The sequence below is a fragment of the Myotis myotis genome, unplaced genomic scaffold (assembly GCF_014108235.1).
Source record: "Myotis myotis isolate mMyoMyo1 unplaced genomic scaffold, mMyoMyo1.p scaffold_m19_p_1, whole genome shotgun sequence".
Classification (NCBI taxonomy): domain Eukaryota; kingdom Metazoa; phylum Chordata; class Mammalia; order Chiroptera; family Vespertilionidae; genus Myotis; species Myotis myotis.
Genome location: NW_023416313.1, coordinates 3936078 through 3956192, shown reverse-complemented (window position 1 = coordinate 3956192; position 20115 = coordinate 3936078). Strand labels below are relative to the sequence as shown.

Below are 20115 nucleotides of genomic sequence, written 5' to 3'. Positions count from 1 at the left end.
TTATCTCCTTATCAAGCTTATCATCTCGTCCTGTTTCTTCCTGCTCCAGGTGTGGCCAGAGTCTGGGCTGCTGTTGATTCATTCTCTCCCTCCCCTAGATCTTGGCCCCTGAGCTCCTGGCCCTGGGCTACCCGGACACAGAGAGGGCCTGCCCTTGCTCTCGGGCCTTAGAGACCCCATCACACAGCTGACGGTTTCCGAATTCTCACTGCGTGCATAGCCTCACACGTGCCACGTGTCGTGTCACATAACCCTGCCAACGAACTACAAGTTCCTACCCCCATTTTAATATGGGAGGGAAAAACACACCTTGGCAGGTAACTGAATCCCTTTAACTTCCTGGTCTCGTGAACTAAGACATTAAGGAAGTAAAGATTTAAGCCAGGGGTCATTCTTTCAAAATATGTCCATAAAGTATCAGAATGAACCCATGGGACTTGATATGCGTATACAGCGAGGCACAGAATTGGCCGGGCGCTTATGGGTCCGAGCAGATGCACAGAGGAATGTGTCTGGTTCCCAGCTCTGTCCTCTGAGGGGGCCTACCAGCAATGTCACCCCAGGAGCAGTGACACCCCAGTGCCCAGGGCTAGATTCCCACGTGCCTCCCTCTGCTGAGAGCAATCGGTGTGTTGGAGACATGGCCGACTCCAGGGCTCAGGCAGGGGGTACACAAGGTGTCTTGTACCAAGAAATAGCGAATGGCCCGGAGAACAATGAAGGGCACAGGAGCTGACTGCAAAGGCCTCCCACTGGCCAAACCTGGGACCATCTAGACACCGTGATAAACATGGAGAGTAAAGGGTCACAACCTACTGAAAAAGTCAGGAATCCCAGAAGCCAGAAGCTCCACCGCTGTTAGAAACAGTAGAAAACCAACAATAAAAAGATGGTGGAATTTTTCAAAAACGCCATGTGACAACCACAATCATCAGTGACTCGGGGGAGGGTCCTTCATCGATGTTAAAACCAACGGGAGAAAGTGGGAAGATGAAGAGGGTATTTCCACAGCCTCCAGGTATCTCCCCAAAGGCTACTCATGCATTGCACGGGGTAAATTCAGCTTTCTGGGGGGCTAGCGCTGCTCCTGGCGGATCCATTGGCGGCACGCACCCCCTGGCACGATGCTCTGGGAGGAACTCAGCTCGCTTCTGTGGGTCCCTGCCCAAAGGCTCAGACTCTCCTCAGGAGGAAACAGCAGGCAAACCCAAATTTAGGGACATTCTCCCAAGTGCCTGGCTGGGTGTTTCTCGTGAAAGTCAATGTCATGAGAGAGGGGCAGGAGCTGTTTCGGATAAAGAGACGTCACAGCTCAGTGCAACGCTAACAGCCCAGTGCAGCAGGGTCGGGTTTTGTTCTAAAGGACATCATCATGAACTCTGAATGAGGTCTGCAGATTTGATAAGAAAATTCCTGCCCAGCCAGCGTGGCTCCGTGGTCGAGGAGGTCACGGGTTCAATTCCCGGTCAGGGCACATGCCCAGGTTGTGGGCTTGATCATCTCCTGTGGGGAGTGTGCAAGAGGCAGCCGATCAAGGATTCTCTCTCATCACTGATGTTTCTATCTCTCTTTCCCCCTCTCCCTTCCTCTCTGAAATCAATAAAAGTATATTTTAAAAAGAAAGAAAATTCCTTGCTTGTAGAAAAAATGCTCTGAAGTATGAAATATTTGGGAGTAAATGGACATTGTGTCTTAAATGGAGAGAGAGAGAGAGAGAGAGAGAGAGAGAGAGAGAGAGAGAGAGAGAGAAAGTAGCATAGTACAATGTTAATGTTTGGGGGACCTGAATCAAGGGCACTTAGAAATTCCTTTGTAAGATTTTGCAACTTTTCTGTAAGTCTGATATTATATCAGAATAATTTTTTAATAAACAGAAAATGTAAAACATCTGCGAATTCCTGGATACCCCTCCCATCAAGGAGCAGGGTCTGATGTGTTCCCTGGACCAATGTCTGGCCTCAGGGCCTCACGTCTGTGGTTCGCAGAGGCCAGTCACAGAGGAGACACAGGGCCCACCTGGCTCCCCCGGCCCCGGGTGCACACCTGTGAGCTGTGAGCCCTTATAAGGAGCCCACCTGCCCTGAAGCCCCCACAGAAGAGGGGTCGCGGGGAGGGAGGCCTCCGGGAGGCGGGAATGGCTGAGGGGCCCTCGCTGTTCCCTAGGACGGAGCGTAATTTTATCAGTTGCCACTTCGTGTCTCACCAACCAGCCCGTGGACCTTCCCCATGTGGGGACGGTCGTTCCTGCCATCACACGGAGCCCGGAACAGGGTGAGGAGAGTGAGTTTAAGGAAGTGCTCCCTGCTCACCTGCTCATCTGCTCACATGTCCCTGCTGTGCCCCGTGTGCTGGACAGGGTGTGGGAAAGAAGGCCACCCCCAAATGCAGGGGGAGTCTCTCTGGCTGATAAGCCCACTGGGCCCCTCCCCAGGTCACCTGTCACTTCGTGTGTGTGTGTGTTTGCCGCCGAGGGCAAGAGGCTGACATTTAGAGAGCACCTACTCAGCGCCAGACACCACTGTTCTAGGCTGAGGGGGCAGAGCGGAGATGGGTCTCGGCTGTCACGGCCCTTAGCTTCCGGGACAGTGTAGCTCTACCCAGGCTAGGAACCCCCAAAGTCTCCATCAAATGCGCCAAACCATAGAGGTCTTATAAAACGGAGAGGAGAGAAGGAAGGAGAAGAGAACAACACGACCATGACCTCAGTGTTTCACACATTCATTTTTAATCCTCCCCCAAACCTCTGGGGTTGATGAGCCCATTTCTCAGATAAAGAAACTGAAGCTAGGAGCGGTGCCCAGCTTCAAACAACCATCAATGGGGGGAGCTGAAATTTGAACTTGGGGCTGCGGAGTTTCTTCTTGTTTCTTTTCATTGGATTTATCGGGGTGACACTGGTTAGCAGAATTACACAGGTTTCAGGGGCACAATTCCACAACACATCCTCTCTGCCCTATTGTGTGTTCACCAGCCCAAGTCAAGTCTCCGTCTGCCACCATTTATGCCCCATAACCTCCTCCACCTGCCCCCACGCCCCGCCCCCCGGCAATCACCACGCTTATTGCCCATGTCCATAGGTTTTTTCTTTTTCTTTTTTTTTTCTATTTTGCTCAATCCCTCCACTCTCCCACTCGGCACCCCCTCTCCAAAGACAGCTGTCAGCCTGCTCTCTATCTATGAGTCTGTCTCTGTTTTGCTTGTTAGTTCAGTTTGTTACTAGATTCCACATATGAGTGAGGTCATACAGGACTTGTCTTCTCTGACGGGCTTATTTCACTCAGCACAGTGCTCTCCAGGCTCATCCATGCTGTCGCAAAGGGTAAGATTTCCTTCTGTTTCATGGCCAAGTAGCGTTTCCTTGCGTAAACGTGCCACAACTTTTGTATCCACTCGTCTGTGATGGGCACTTGGGCTGCTTCCACATCTTGGCTATTGTGAATAACACGGCTATCAAGATAGGGGTGTGTATGTTCTTTCAAATTCGTGTTTGGGGTTTCTCCAGATAAATTCCCGAAAGTGGAATGGCTGGGTCATAAGGCAGTGCCATTGTTAATTTTCGAGGAACCTCCACACTGCTTTCCACAGGGGCTGCACCAGTCTGCCTTCCCGCCAATAGTGCACGAGGTTCCCCTTTCTCCACACCCTCACCAGCATGTGCTGTTTGCTGATTGCTGACGCATTGATGGTGGCCATTCTGGCAGGTTGAGGTGATGTCTCACTGTGGTTTTAATTTTGGGGGCTGTGGCGTGTTCAAGCCTGGGCGGTGCGCTCTGTGGACAGGCAGCTGGGACCTGGACTCCACCAGCCTGGGTCAAGCCCTCTCAGGGCCGACTAGTCCTGGGGGGGGGGGGGGGGGACATCCTGCGCACAGTAGAGTATTTGGCAACATCCCTGGCCACGGCCCACTCGATGGCCGGAGCACCCCACATGCAGTTGTGACAACCCAAAATGGCTCCTGGAGGACAAAGTCACCCCAGTTGAGAACCACTGGCCCAGGTGTACACCCTGGTTCCACCACTTCCTAGTGATAGGACATTGGACAAGCAACTACCCTCTCTGGACCTCAGGGTCCTCATCTGTAAGATGGAAAAATCCTAGCACGTGGGGTTAATATGAGGCTCCACCACAGATGGGCGCAGGACGTGGCTCTGTGCCCCACTGCCGCCTGCTGCTTGCCCCCCAATGCAGGTGCTCGGGGAAGGTGGCCATGGGAATGCCGCAGTTAGCCAGCACCTAACACGGGAATGAGGAATGTTCTGGTCCAGGTGCTAGTGTGGTAGCTGACAGGGGATGCCCTGCGGCCCCTCTCACCACAGCCGGGCGGCGCCGACTCCAGGGCCAGGCTGCCAGGTTCACGTCCAGCTCTGTTGCTCCTAAGCTCTGCGGTCGCGGGCTAGTGAGTCCGCCTCCCCATGCCTTCACTGCCTCATCTGTGAGCAGGTAATGAAAGTGCCTGCCCCCGGGGCTGAGCATCAACTGAACGCGCTGGTGAAGACAGGGCCTGCCTTATAGCCGACCTGGCAGGGCCCTCAGCCACAGGGGCAGCCTTTCTCTCCTCCCAGGTGCCAAGCGCCGTCCCGTTCCCGGCCTGGGCTGGAGCCAGTCCCTCCGCCTGGCGCACTCTTCCTCCTGGCGTTAGAGTTGCTCCAACCCCTACTTCTCCACCTGGGTCTCTCTCCATCAGCCTCTTCCGAAGCTTCTGGTCCACCCTGGATAACACAGCTTCGCCACTGCTCTCGCTCTGTCTCCTGGAGCATCACATCAATCAGGGCCGCCTGGCGGGACATTTCAGTCTGCATGGGGCCACACACTGCAGCCAGCTTGGCCCAGTCCGGGCCATCTGCTTCTCTCTCCCCCTAAAAAGAAGCTCAGGACACCGAGCATTGGATGGGTGACCATATCCCTAGGACAGTGCCCGCCACATGGTGGTGTCAATAATCGAAATGGTTGATATTTTTCTGCTGGGGTCCGAAACAGCAAGGATGGACCGGCTCCCGGCATTTTTCAGAAGGGGTTTCCAAAATCCTCAGATAATCACTTTTCCCGACACAGGAATGACTTGAACTGGGGTCTAGAACAATGTTTGCCACAAAAGCGTTGGCTTCTAACGGCCTGTCTAAAAGAGCTGCATTTTCGAGGCTTCCAGATCAAGCAGAGTTTCTCACACTGTGATCCCCGGAGAGCCGGGAATAAGGAACCCCTTTAACAAGGGTTCCCCAGGGCAGAGACAGTGGGAAACAATGCAGAATCCTCTCCCGCGCGAGGGGCTTCTCGCTGCACAGGGAACGCCCCAGGCAGCCTCAGGGAGGAAACGCACACGGAGCCTTGTTTTCCCCCTGGACTCCATCCACTCACGTCTGCACCGCGGAGCTCAATGGACAGATGCAGCGGGAACCTGAGGCCCAGGGAGCGTCATCCACTCGTTCAAGGTCACGCAGCCACTTCCTAAACCACAGAGCAGGCACCTGTCACCGTCCGGGTTCTTCCCTGGTGACCCAATTCGCTGTCAGTTCATAGGAGGTCAGAAATGGGACTCAGACCTCAGACGCCAACATCGATTTGACTAAAGCATATATGAAAATAAATGTTCCAAATCATGTATGAAAATGAATGTTCCAAATCATATATGAAAATGAATGTTCCAAATCATATATGAAAATGAATGTTCCAAATAGGATTTGCTTTCCATTTCGCCGTTCCCGAATAGTCACTTATTCATTCAACAAATAACCTGTTACGCATCACGTGCCGGGCACTGCACATTTTACAGTGAGCGAGACACGGCTGGTCAGTAGACTCTAACAATCAAATCAGCCCTCAGAGGAGCCAAATGGATGGAATGGGTCTTGATTAACTGCTTCAAAGTGGGGGCCGACGGCATGGAATTACATATCCACATTTCATTTGCTTTCGCCAACAGCGCTCATACTGAGCTCCAACGGCAGTGAGCTGCTCTTGACCGGGATGGTTCTGGAATACCACGCCCCAATTCCTGTGCAGACTGCGGGGCGGGGAGCGAGAGAAATGACTGGGCCTCACTGGGCATTTGGAGGAGGCCCTCAAGGCACAGGTTTTTCAAGTTCCTTCAAATGTCGCCTCTCGCTCCTACATTTTAGTTAAAGTGCAGTCCCTCATTGCTTGTTGTCTACAAATAAAAAGCCCTGTTTAAAACTGGGATTTGTTTTCCAAAGCAGGTCAGCATGTCAACGTCCCTCCGAACACACGGTTGATCAAAAGCTGAGACAGATCTCGCTGTTATGCCATGTGATCGCCTCCCGGAACTGATAGAAACCATCTAGGAATCAGAGAGTTGTTCTGTGTTACGTTCTTTAAAAAAAAAAAAAGATTCCAAATCAGATAAAAAAGAATCTCAGGCTTGAAATGTTGGTGTCTGATGCCGTGGCATTGAAGCTAGCTCTCAGCACAGACTCCAGATGTCTGTGTCTAATAAAAAAAATTCTGAGCCCTAACTGGTTTGGCTCAGCGGATAGAGCGTCGGCCTGCGGACTGAAGGGTCCCAGGTTCGATTCCCATCAAGGGCATGTACCTCGGTTGCAGGCACATCTCCATTAGGAGGTGTGCAGGAGGCGGCTGAATCAATGTTTCTAACTCTCTATCCCTCTTCCCTCCTCTCTGTAAAAAAAATCTATAAAATATATTTTTTAAAAATCCTGGAGGCATCAGAAGCTCTTGAAGATGCCCTGGCCCATCCCCTGGCCCATGCCCTGGCCAGTGTGCTCAGTGGTGGAGCATCAGCCTGCATGCCAAAGTGTCGAGGGGTCCACTCCCGGTCAAGGGCACGTACCTGGTTGCAGGTTTGTTCCCCTACCCCAGCCAGGGAGTGTGCAGAGGCAACCAATCAATGTGTCACCTTTACATCAATGTTTCTCTCTCTCTCCCTCTCTCGCCCCCCCTCCTCCCACCCTCCCACTCTCTCTAAAAATCAATGGAAAAAATACCCTCAGGTGAGGATTAATAAGAAACAAACAAACAAACGAAAAGATCCCTTGGCCCTGCGTGCCTCTTTAAGGCCAAGCTGTCCGTACAGGAAACAAACGGACCATGTGCTTCCAGCCCCAGCGAGGTCTTCCCTGCTTTGAAAGGACGCCTTCATGATTTCCAACCGGGCAAAGCAAGACAATCCCCCGTCGCACACACAATCTGTGTTTATTAGACACCAGGACACGTCGGGAAGCATTCCTCAGCTGTCGGAGGACACCAAGCACAGATGCTGCTTCAACACAGGCCCCGGGAGGCAGAGCCACCCGCCCCGTCAGCACCGCACACGCTGAACCTATTTAAAAAGCCGCCCGAGCCCAAGTCACTGAGCCATCCGTTGGTTTAAAGGGGAAGAGGATATCTGTTTAAGACCAAGTCCCACATTTTCAGTTTTTTGTAAGGACCAACCATCACCTCTAAAAGGGCCATCGGTCCGCATCTGCCAGACTGGGGTATATTACACCGAGTTTGCCCGAATTGCTTCTGCCAATTCTTTCAACAGCAAACCAGTCAGGTAAGGTTTCTAAGCACAAACGCTACTACACAGAGACAGGAGCGATGGTGGTCCGAGCAACACCGGACGTGTGTGTGTCCCCGTGCTTCAGTGTCTGGGCAGCTCTGTAGTCCACGAAGGGCATTTGCACGCAGTTTAATGGAACCCACGTGAGGCGAAAGGCGTTTTGCCTAATGAAGTCTTCCCCTCACAGCCCAGCTCCCAGACAGACTGGGCGGCAGGGTCACCCTTGGGGACGCTTGAGAGTTCTGGCACATGAGATCCAAAGGACCCTCCTCCTCCTCCTCCTTGTCCCCCTCCTCCTTGTCCCCCTCCCTGTGGCGGGGGGTCACCTCGCTGGGGACCACGTGGCTGTAGGTGGCTGCGGTCTCCCTGGAGAAGACGGTGTCCTGGTCGTAGGAGATGAGCTCATTGCTGAGGGTCACGGTCGCCACCCGGGTGCGCCGGGAGCAGAGGCGGCCGCCCCCCAGCAGCTGGGCGAACACCTTCCGGAAGTCCGCGTTGAAGGCGTAAATGACGGGGTTGAGGGAGGAGTTGGCCCAGCCGAACCAGACGAAGACGTCGAAGGTGGTGTCGCTGACGCAGGGGAAGCCGGCGCGGGCGCCCTCGGGGCGGCGGCTGCAGAAGGGCGCCATGCAGTTCAGGAGGAAGAAGGGCAGCCAGCAGCACACGAAGACCCCCATGATCATCGACAGGGTCTTCAGCACCTTGGTCTCCTTCTGGATGGACGCCCGCAGGCCGGGCTCGGGCTCACGGCCCCCGCACCTCTGCGCGCGCTGCCCCGCCCTCTCCAGGCAGGCAATCCTGCTGATCTGCGCCTGCGCGATGCGGTAGATGCGCGCGTAGGTCACGATCATGATGGCCACGGGGATGTAGAAGCTGATGAGCGAGGAGGCGATGGCGTAAGTGCGGTTGAGGCTGGAGTCACAGTTCTCCTCCCGCACCTCTGGGTCCCCCGCTGTCCCCCAGGACGTCCCGTTGGCCAGGTCGGCTGGCGGCGGGTCCACCGCGCCCCGGGAGCCTGCCTCGTCCCGGTGCCAGTGGAGCTGGACCGGGATGAAGGAGATGAGGATGGACAGGGTCCAGGCCAGGCCCACCATGACCAGGGCCACGCGCGGGGTCATCCTCTGCTGGTAGCTGAAGGGCCTGGAAATGGCCCAGTAGCGGTCCACGCTGATGACGCACAGGTTCAGGATGGAGGCGGTAGAGCACATGATGTCGAAGGCCACCCACACGTCGCAGAAGGCTCCGAAGGGCCAGTGGCCGGCCACCTCCGCCACAGCCTTCCAGGGCATGACCAGCAAAGCCACGAAGAGGTCGGACACGGCCAGAGACACGATGAACATGTGGGTCATCCTGGCGCGCAAGTGGCGGCTGCGCACGATGGCCGCGCACACCAGCACGTTGCCCAGCAGGGTCCAGACGATGAGCAGGGTCAGGAGGCCGGCGGTGAGCACCTGCGCGGGCCCCAGCGGCGCCGCCCCCTCCGCTCCCCCCGGGGCGCCTCCGGGAGCCAGCTGCTGCCGCGCGGGGTACTCCGTGCCATTGCGCCCCCGCAGCAGCATGTCGGACTGGGACTCGGACTCCGCGGCAGGGGCGGGCTGCGTGCGCTCCAAACGTCGGCCCTGTGCCCCCCGGGCGGCCCCATCGGGCGCCCGGGGGTAGCGCGAGGGAACCCGCGGCCAAGGATCCCAGAGCCCCCGGGGGACGCTCACCGCGCGCTGCGCTGGGACCCCGGGGCGCGCGGGGCCTCTTCTCGCCTCGGGCGCCTCCGGGTGGGTGGCCGCGGTGCGCCCCTTCGGTGCCGGCGCTGGGGACAGGAAGTCGCCGGGCCGCGGGGCTGTTCCTGGGAGCCCGCAACGCGCAACGCCCCGGCGCGCGGAGCTGTGTCTGGTTCCGAGCCGGAGACGCACGGAGCGAGTCACCACCGAGGGGGCGGGGGCGGGAGGCCGGCTGGAGGCGAGCGTGGCGGCGCTGCCTGGGTCCCCGCGGCTCCCGGGGCCCTCGCTCCTGCCTCCGCGTCTTCGCTCTCCCGCGCGCCCGCCCACGGGTTCCGGGGCGCCCTCTCCTGCTCACCCGCTCGGCCGGTGCCTGGGCAGGGTCTCCCGGCGCCCTGTCTGAGGGTGTATGGGAACGAACCCGCAAGTCCTAGAGGCACCCCAGTGCCAGAGTCCCGCAGCGCGCCGGGCAGACGCGCCCGGGAAGACAAATAGGTGCCTGGCCCAGCCCTGTTGCCGGTGCCTCGGCCCTGGCCATGTTTAATAAACAGGAAGGTGGGGTACGTAGGGATTGGTAGGGATGGGGGCAGGGGGGGCGGAGGGCGGGGGGAGCACTGGCCTGCAGGCTGGGAAAGAGCGCTTGTGGGATACGTGAGGAGGGGTGAGGGGGGGCGGGGCGACTCTGGGTTTCTCACAAACCTAAGTCCCAATTTGGACTTGATTCCTGGCTGTGTGACCTTGAGCGCGAAACTTGACCTCCCTGGGCCTTGGTTCCTCATCCTCAAAATGGGGCAATGATGCCAGCCCGGCGGGTGGTGCAAGGGCCCCCGAAACCGGCCTTCACCTGGGCCCCGGTGCAGGAGGCTCTCTCCTAGGAACGCCTCCCAGCCTCCCCTCCACACACACTCATTCTAAGATTGGGGGGTTCACCTGGCCTTGAGAGAGTCCTCTTCCCTACCAGCGCCCCCAATTCTGGAGCCTCTGTGCTTTGGGGCATAGTTGCTGAGAACCCGGAGACAAGGAGAGGAAGGGGCCCCAGCTGTGGGGGGCTTCCCCTCTGCAGGGCGCTAGCACCATCTTCCTCTTTGTCCGCCCTGAGAGGGATGGATTAATAGCACCTCAGTGCTTCACAGAAGGGGGAACTGAGGCTTGAATGGGTAGGCCAGAGCCTGACATTTCTTTAAAAAGAGAGAGAGAGAAAGAAAGAAAAAGGTGGAGAAAGGCTGGGCCGGGAGAGCACTGTTCCAGGATCTCACCACGCCTCCCGGGACAAGTTCCGCTTGTGACCCGCCCCGTCTGTGCCTGTGAAGCTCGGCGGAAGGCAACTGGACAGAAATGAATGGGGATCGGCCTGCCGCAGCGTCCCATCTGAGACCCGCTGTGAGGTCTAGAAAGGGCTGGGCCCCCTCTGCTCAGACCCACCTGCCCCTTCACCTGGAGCCACACCTAAGGGCCCCAGCTTCTCAGACTCAGCTGGCTCAGCCCTTCCCCCTCACACACACACCCCTGCCCTGCTCTCTGCTGTGGGAGATGGCAAGACCATCTGTCCGGATGCCTACACCTGGAGTCACATTCGCCACCTGTCTCCCCATCTCCTCTCCATCGCTGGCGTCCCTGTCCAGGACTGTGTCCTCCCCACCCTGTTTTATGGTGACACTCTCCTGGGTTCCGGCACTCTGGGCTCTGCTGTGAGCCTCTGTCCACCCTCCGCTCAACGGCAGGCAGAGTGAGCCTTGTCAAATATAACGACGAGCGCGTCATCCCCCGACGGACAGCCCTGGGAGCTCCCTGGGACCCCGGATTCTTAGACAGTCAGGTGAGGTCTTTTATTCTTTTCATCACCTTGCCCTGGCTCGGTGCTCCTTCTCTTGTTGCTCCTCCTCGGCCACAGACAGCCTGGATGCAAGCCACTGTCCTACACATGCGCGCACATACATGCCATCTTCCTAGTGGGTCACACGGTTATTAATCCCTCACCCGGATGGCCCCATCTCCTCCTGTCCTGCAGAACACCGACTTATGAGGTCAGAAAAGAGCCTGGGTTTTGAAGACAGGGGTTTGAATTTCAGTTTCTTATTCTTTTATTCAGCAAATATTTATTTAGCACCTATTCTGTCCCAAATGCTGTTTTATCCACGGGAATGCAAGAGTGTATAATATATATGTATGTATATATTGTCCTTTCCCTCTTCAAGGTTATAGTCCAGTGTCGGAGATAGACTTTAACCCGAGCATCGCCCAGGGAAAGTTACTCTGTGCCAAGGGCTAGGAAGGAACGGTACTGAGCATTATGAGGGGTTGGCCGAGGCCAGATCGTTAAGGAAGGCTTCCCTAGCAGAGGCCCTCTTTGGGTTGAAACCACAGTTAAGTGGACAAAAGGGAAGACAGGGAGAAGGAAAGGCAAGGCCGGCGGGAACAGGCATTTCCTAGCTGTGGGAGCTTGGGCAAGTTACTTGATACCTTTGAGCCTCAGTCTCCTCACCTTCAAAATGGGTTGAACACAGTAGTTTCAAAGGCCAGTGTGATGAGGCCAAAGTAGAGCCTCCCTTTTCCCTCTGGCTGTGCCTGTGTCTTAGAGAGGAAATGGCCTAGCCCGGTCTTTGCAGTTACAAAAACCAGGAAGTCACCCTTTGCTGACACGTATCTGAGTTGAGTTTCACTTGTCACCTGCAACTGAAAAAGCCCTGCCTAGCACAGGAAATAAACAAGGTGTCTTAGTCAGATGGTGGCGTGAGAGCAACGGGGTGGACTGGCCGTCTGGGTGGACAGCCGGGACAGGGCTGCACAGAAGAGAGGACACGCGGGCTGGGGGTAAAGCATTCCATACAGAGGGAACAGCATGTGCAAAGGCTCAGAGGCATGAAGCTCCATGGGGGAAAGGGTGGGTCTTCAGAACTCGAAGACTTTTCTCTCCGCCGATAAGACCCTATGCGCACACAGTAACAGTATGCAGCCAGGCAGCCGCCGCACATGTCTGTCCCCTGTTCCCGGGACGGCTCCGGAGCAGCGTGCCTTGGGGTGACGATGGTTCAGTGGAGGCAGTGGCTGCCCTTTTCCACGGTTTTCAGAAGAACTGGGCAGAGTAAACAGCTGAAAACCGAGGAGTGTCTTCAGGCAGCCTCAGAAGCCAGCCTCGCTGTCAAGGACTCTCCCCAACTAGACGCTAATAAACTCCTTATCTCTTACCTGGTCCCAGCTGGAACCCTGTCTTCTGAGGACACAGCGAGGAGGCGATCCCCTCGCACGCCTGGCTCCTACAAAAGTGTACCAAGAGGATTTTCTAAGAAAGTTTTAGCCCACGGGGCTTTCCTAATCCAGTCGGCAAATATTCTTCTGTTTAACCTCATTGATCCTCCTTTTTAAATGGGATTTGTCTCCCTGAAACCAATGGCTAAATCGATAGGACCACAGCCAGGATTTTCTGTGGCTGCTGCCCTGGCTGCTATCAAAAGAATCCACACCGTTTTAAACCCAGACGGGCCTGGTTCCTTGGCGACAGGTCACCCCTGAGCTCCCCCCCGGCGCCAGCCCTGCTGATGTGCTTAGCCTGGCTCGGCGGAGCCCAGGCAGAAGGATTGAGATGACCTGCCATCCGCATCCACCCTGCGCTGGAAAAGCCACCTCATTGATTGATGGTGACCTGAGGCCTTGGCAAACCCCAAGGTCAGTGCCCAGGTCCCAGCCCTCCCCAGCTCAGAAGCACAGGGAGCCGAGAGCAGCCATGTCAGGCAGGCAGAAACAGTTATGCCGGAAGGTAGGGCAGGCATGCAGATAGAGGAAGGGAGATGGGCTCACAAGTCAGACAGTCCTGGGTTCAAATCCCTCCTCTCTGACTTACTAGCTCTGGGACCTGGAGCAAGTTACTTAACCTCGCTGAGCCTGAGTTTCCTCATCTTTAAGATGGTAACATTAGCCCTAGCTGGGTTTGCTCAGTGGATAGAGTGTCGGCCTGCAGACTGAAGGGCCCCGGTTTAATTCCAGTCAAGGGCACATGCCTGGGTTGTGGACTTGATCTCCAGTGGGGGGCGTGCAGGAGGCAGCTGATCAATGATTCTCATCATTGATGTTTCTATCTTTCACTCTCCCTTCCTATCTGAAATCAATAAAAACTATATTTTTTAAAAATAATAATAAAAGCATATGCTAATTAGACCAGACGGCCGAACAGAGGAACAACCATTCGGACGACCTTCCAGATGAAGCCGGTGCTGCGAGGGCTGAACCCCTTGCATGAATTTTGTGCATCGGGCCTCTAGTAAAATAAAATAAAATGGTAATGGCCGAAACCGGTTTGGCTCAGTGGATAGAGCGTCAGCCTGCAGACTGAAAGGTCCCAGGTTCGATTCCGGTCAGGGGCATGTACCTGGGTTGTGGGCACATCCCCAGTAGGAGGTGTGCAGGAGGCAGCTGATCGATGTTTCTCTCTCATCGATGTTTCTAACTCTCTATCTCTCTCCCTTCCTCTCTGTAAAAAATCAATAACATATATTTTTTAAAAAATAAAAATAAAAAAAAATAAAATGGTAGCATTAAAGGGAGGAGGGGTTGGGAGAAGCAATTGAGAAGTATAGATTGGTAGTTACAAAATAGTCACAAGGATATAAAGTTCGGCATAAGGAATATAGTCAATAATTATTTATATATATATATATATATATGCCTAAGTGACCATTACAACCAAACAACAACCTGAATGACCAGTTGACCAGTCGCTATGATGCACATTGACTAACAGGGAGCAGATGCTCAGTGCAGGAGCTGCCCCCTGGTGGTCAGTGGGCTCCCACAGCCAACCTCCCACAGCCCATCCTCCCGGCTAGCGCCCCATCAACCCCTATCAGGGGAGTCAGCTGGCCAACCTCCCCCAAGCCAGCCAACCTCCCGGGGTCCCTCCCCCTGACCAGCCACCCCCCCCCCCAATAGCCCTCGACTGCCAGCCAGGCCAAGGGACCCCACCTATGCACAAATTTGTGCATTGGGCCTCTAGTATTATAATAACTCTGTAAGGTGCCAGGTGGGTACCTGAACTATAGGGAGGATCACTTTGCAAATTATGTAATTGTCTACCACTATGTGGTACACCTGAAACTAATATAAAATAATACTGAATGTCAACTGTAACTTAAAATGAAATTTTTTATGCTAACATCAATATTTACTATGCAGAGCTATTATGAATAAATGACATGCTGTACTTAGGAAATGGTAAGTTGGTATTAGTCAGTTTTTGTTATAATGCTGCATAACAAACAGCCCCCCCCCCCCAACCTAGTGGCCTAAAACAACAAATACTTGTTTCTCACTACTGGTCTATGGTCACCTGGGAAGGTCATACAACTCTTCTATAAGTTTGAAATTATCTCAGAATAAAAGAAATCTTAAATGAATATATTGATTAGAACTGCCTTCAGCTGTGAGTACCAGAAAACCTGACTGCTCATGGCTTATACAATAACGACATTTAGTTCTCTAATGCAGTGGTTCTCAACCTTGGCTGCACATTAGAATCACCTGGGAATCTTTTTTAAAATCCTGATTTCTGGGCCTCATCCCCCAGAAATTCTGTTTCTTTGTTACTAATGTTGTGCCCCCGCCCCATAACAAAGAAACAGAATTTCCGGAGGATGAGGCCCAGAAATCAGGATTTTAAAAAGATTCCCAGGTGATTCTAATGTGCAGCCAAGGTTGAGAACCACTGCTCTAATGTAACAGGAAATTAAGAGGAAGCAAGTAAGGGCTGGTGCAAAAACTCAGCGATGTAACCGAGGACCCAGATTCTTTTCATTTTTTTCCTCTTTTCACCCAAATCTCTGCTTTCTCCACCTTGTGGCTTTGTGCCCCTGAGCCCCGTGGTCGCAGGGCGGCTGTTACAGCTCAGGCACCACGACCAAATCCAAACTCCAGGAGCAAAATGCAGGGAAGCCACATCAGAGAGACTTTTCTTCAGGTGTCTCTCGCCGGTCACCAGTGAAGAAAATCTTAGACGGACCTTCTGTCTCATTGGCCAGAACTGAATCACACGGCCGCCCCTGGCCACAAGGCAGACCGTAAACTGTTCCAAGTACAAGGCAGAGGGCACAGAAAGCCTAGGCTTGGCTTAAACTAACCATGACCCATCACCTGAGATGGGGTGCTTTGCATCCCCAACCAGAGTCAGGGTTTTATTTTATATATATATAAATATATATAAGGGATATATATATATATATATATATATATATATATATATCCCTCTCCCTTCCTCTTTTTACAGAGAGGAAGGGAGAGGGATAGAGAGCCAGAAACATCGATGAGAGAGAAACATCGATCAGCTGCCTCCTGCACACTCCCCTATTGGGGATGTGCCCGCAACCAAGGTACATGCCCCTGACCGGAATCGAACCTGGGACCCTTGAGTCCACAGACCGACGCTCTATCCACTGAAGCAAACCGGTTAGGGCTGTCAGGGTTTTCTTAGCAAGCAAAGGAACCACTACCGGGAAGGCAGTGAACAGTGTGCGCCATAATCAGTAATTGCGCACACCTGCTCCGTAGACACTGTGCAAAGCATCGGGATTCTGGGGGGAAGACTCAGTGCCATCCCAGAGCTCACAGTCTGTGTCCTCGGGCAGTCCCTTAACTCTGCCATCAGCTGTGCATCCAGGCCAGGGGGGCCTTCAGGGCTTAATTAGCATGGCCTCAGGGAGAAGGGACCTCACTGGCCTGAGTTTGTCCAAAAGCAAACAGATAGCTTTTGAACCTGCACAACCAAATATCAAATGAATACATGTTTTTAAACTGAGCTTTCCAAGGCATTGAAACTATTTCTCAGTTCCCATTTTTCATCTCAGAAGACCTTTAAATATCCATCTATTCACTCATCAGTGATTACAGCTCTTCCTCCGCACACTGGGGATACAGTTGGGGACCCAAACAGACATCGTCTCTCCCTCTTGAGGCTTCTAGTTAAGTGGCAAAAATTTTAAAAATTGAAAGGACTGCGCCTCAAACCATCCAACACATATGTGTGTGATTAAAAGGTCTGACGGCCTCGGTGAAGGAAAGCCAGCTGGTGTGGCCAGAGCTCCTAACAGGGACAGGGGCTGCTCTTCGGGTGAGTGTGACTTCCCTGAGAAACTGATGTTCAGATGGAGATCTGAAACCTGAGCAGGAACTAACTAAGTGGGAACCAGAAGCAGCAGCGAGTGCCAAGGTCCTGAGGCAGAAGGGAGCCCAGCACATTAAAAGTGCTAAGAAGCTGGCCAGTGTGAGGGTGCACAGAGGGAGAGTGAAGCACAAAGTGATGTGAGATGAGGCTGGAGGGGTGGGCACGAAGGACCACGCAGGACCCTGGGGGCCAAGGTGAGGAATTTGTCCTCCCTCTCAACAGCGATGAGAAGCGATTGGAGGGTGAGCATATTTGCCTTTGACAAGAAAGCTACATCAGGAGACCCATTGGCAGTTGACAGCGACTTGAAGTCGGCTGGTTGGAGTAGAAGTGGAGAAAAGCGGATGGAGCCAAGCTTGAGTTTGTAGTCGTTTGTTCTGATGGCTTAAACAACACAAAGGGATTATCTCACAGTTCTGGAGGTGAGACGCCCAAAATGAGTCTCACTCGACTTACATCAAGGTGTTTGCAGGGCCAGCAGAGGCCTTGAGGAGGAACTGACCCCTGACTCTGCTGGCTCCCGGCGGTGGCCGGCATTCCTTGGCTTGTGGCCACATCGCTCCAATCACTGCCTCTGTGGTCACACTGCCTCCCCGATGACATTGAATCCACCCAGGTAATCCCAGATAACCTCTCCACCTCAAGATCCTGGACTTACACCCGCAGAGTCCCCTTGCCACGGAGGGGGCATGCTCACAGGTTCCAGGCACAGGACTGGGACATCTTTGAGAGGCACTGTCTGCCCTCCCCGGGCTCCCCGGGCTGGACTTCATCCCACAGTCACATTCAGGCGGGAAGAAAGGCGGACCTCATCGCTTTCAAATCCTCCCAGCTGTTCAGTGGAGGCCCTTAACGTCCATTGTCAAGAGCAGCAGACGTTTTCTTTAAAGAGTCAGAGAGTGAATATTGTAGGCTTTAGGGGCCATATGTATATATATTTTTTACAACTTCTCAAAAATGTACAAACCATTCTTGGCTCGTGGGCCATCGTTTCTCAGCACCTGGTCTAACCTATGCACAGGCCCACCTCGGTGCCAATCTCCAGCTAAGGGGGCGGGCTTAGGATGCTTGGAGGGGACCAATCTCCCAAAACTGCTGTTCCAGAAACATCTGCCAGAGGTGTGCAGGCGGCACTTTGGGCTGCCAGATCTTCACTTCCTGCTGCAGAAAAAGGCTGCCACTACTCCCAGGTGAGGACAGGGGGGACTCTGAGTTCTCACGGGGAAGATGAGAACTAGTTAAGGTTCAACAAAGATGTTCCCTCCTCCGGCCCCACCTCTCCCCACTCCCCGGGGAGCTCCCCGCGGTGGCCGGCATTCCTTGGCTTGTGGCCACATCGCTCCAATCTCTGCCTCTGTGGTCACGTTGCCTCCTTGTCCCCCTCCAGAGGCTTTGGAACAAGGACATCACACTCGCAGGCCGCAGGCCTCGTTCACTTGGCCCACGTTAGCCTTGGAGTCTGACATCTTGCTTTGGAGGAACGTGGTGGTTCTTCCTTCGAAGGACATGAGCAGAGCCCCCGCCAGCCTCTAGAGATGGGCCCCACGCCTGTCATATGGAGCAGGCCGAGGGGAGCGCGTGCTAGCTCATGGTTCTGCTGAACTCTTTTTAAAAATACGTATTTGTATTGATTTTCAGAGAGGGAGGGCAGGGGAGAGAGAGATAGAAACATCCCCGACGAGAGAGAATCACTGATGGGCCGCCTCCTGCCTGTCTCCTGCTGAGGATCTGTGCGCTGGCCGGGAATGGACCCCTGACCTCCTGGTTCGTAGGTCAGAGCTCAGCAGCTGAGCCACACCCACGGGCTCTGCTGAACTCTTCATTGCCAGCCGGGCTTCCAGCGCCACCTGGTGCCTTAAAGGCGAATGGAGGGCTGGCCGCTCACCGGAAGCTGGCAGTCTCCGCCAAGGTCTTACCGACTATTCCAGGAAACTCTCCAATCCCGGGGCCCACCGTGTTCCCGGCGCGGCCCCACGCCCTGCAATAGTCCGGGGCTGTGAGGGCCCCACATGTGACCGTGTGGGGGGACCCTGGGGGAGACAGGGGCAAAGTCCCTGCTCTCACAAGGTGGAGAGTCCTCTCCAGGAGAGACAAGCACACAGAATAAACTACTCCTGTAAGAGGTGCCGCGGTGACTGTGGCAGGGAGTGTGTGCCTGCAGATGGCCAGAGCAGCCCTAGCCGGGGTGGCTCAGTGGATAGAGCACCAGCCTGAGGACCACAGGGTCTGGGTTCAATCCCAGTCACGGGCACTTACCTCAGTGGCAGGCTCCTTGGGGCTCGTGCAGGAGGCAACCCATCGATGTGTTTCTCTCACGCTGATATATCTGTCTTTCCCTCCCTCTCTCTCTAAAAATCAATGGGAACATATCCTTGGGTGAGGATTAAAATATATATATGGCCAGAGCACACCTCACTATGTAGGGACCTCCCACATGGCCTAAAGGATGAGAAAGAGGCTGATCCGTTTCAAGGAGCCAGAGAAACACACGCCCAAGAGAGGGTAGCACGTGCGAAGGTCCCGGGGCACAGAAGAGGTTGGGATGGTCAAGGAAGGGAGGGAGACATGTGTGGCTGCAGCAGCGCCCATGGGTGCCTGGGGGAGGGAGGCAGAGGAAGGGACTGGCAGGAGAAGATGGAGTACCAGGCCAGCTCGTGAAGATCCCCATAGACCACGGTTAGGCGTTTATAATTCCTAAAAGCAACGGGAAGCCATTGAAGGGTTTTCAGCAGGTGACTTGACTTAACTTACATGTTTTGGACAACTAGCACTGTCATCATTGCGGTGGTGTTTCATATAGTGTGGCTGCAACACCAGGACAGATGGTCCATCCCTCTGAGCATTAAAACACTGCACTCACCACTCGCCCTCCCAGTGCTCCCCTAGGGCCTGCTCTGAGGGGGAGCAACTGAGCTGTCACTCCCATCAGGCCCCAGGAAAGTGCCATCCCTGCCATCCTCAAGCTGGGGACGCCCCTCACATGAGGACTCCCTGCACCCACCATCTCCCTCCAGCAGCCGGTGTTTCTGCCCTGACGGTACAAAGCATTGCTGTGGAAGAGCATGGCCAGAAGGTCAAAATATTTTTTTAAAAAGCAAGTTACATGCAAATTCAGTATATATGAACACAATCCATTTGTGTGTGCGTGCTAATAGTTAACTAGGTGCCCAAGATTAACAGCAATTACCTCTATATCACAATTTCCCTCTTTTTAAAAAAAATATTTTTATTGATTTCAGAGAGGATGGGAGAGGAAGAGAGATAGAACTATCAATGATGGGAGAGAATCATTGATCGGCTGCCTCCTGCACGCCCCCTACTGGGGATTGAGCCCACAACCTGGCATGTGCCCTTGCTGGAAGCCGGTCCATCCTTGCTGCTTGACACAGTCGCTGCAGGAAAGAAACATCTGCACAGCATATGTTTCAAGGGACCTGGCATATATGGCATACTGTTCTTAATATGTTTGCTCTCCTTAGTGCTATGTGTTTTAACCAAGGTCACCTCTCCGAGAAAGGTTGTTTCCCCAGGTAGGGATTTTTCCCTGAAGTTAGGGAGGGGATAAAACCCCTTAACTAAGTGCCAGGCAGGTAGTTAATCACTTTAACTACAAACAATCACGCTTAAGCTACATAATCTTTACTCCCTGGAATGGAGATAAGAAACGCCCTAACCTTTGCAATAGAAATTGACAGGATTAAAATCAACTGGTATAAATATAGATGTAACAAGACAAT

At 54.0% G+C, this 20115-nt stretch overlaps 1 protein-coding gene across 1 annotated transcript; it reads right to left on the bottom strand.

Moving 5' to 3' along the window:
* Positions 1-7683: 7683 nt before the first annotated feature.
* On the bottom strand, positions 7684-9078 carry DRD5 (dopamine receptor D5). Its single transcript, XM_036297922.1, has one exon. It carries the CDS (start codon positions 9076-9078, stop codon positions 7684-7686), a length of 1395 nt encoding a protein of 464 aa, XP_036153815.1.
* Between the last annotated feature and the right edge of the window lie 11037 nt (positions 9079-20115).

What these genes read in the sequence shown, in the direction of transcription:
- DRD5 (XM_036297922.1), bottom strand. Translation starts at nt 9,078, where the DNA reads ATGCTGCTGCGGGGGCGCAATGGCACGGAGTACCCCGCGCGGCAGCAG.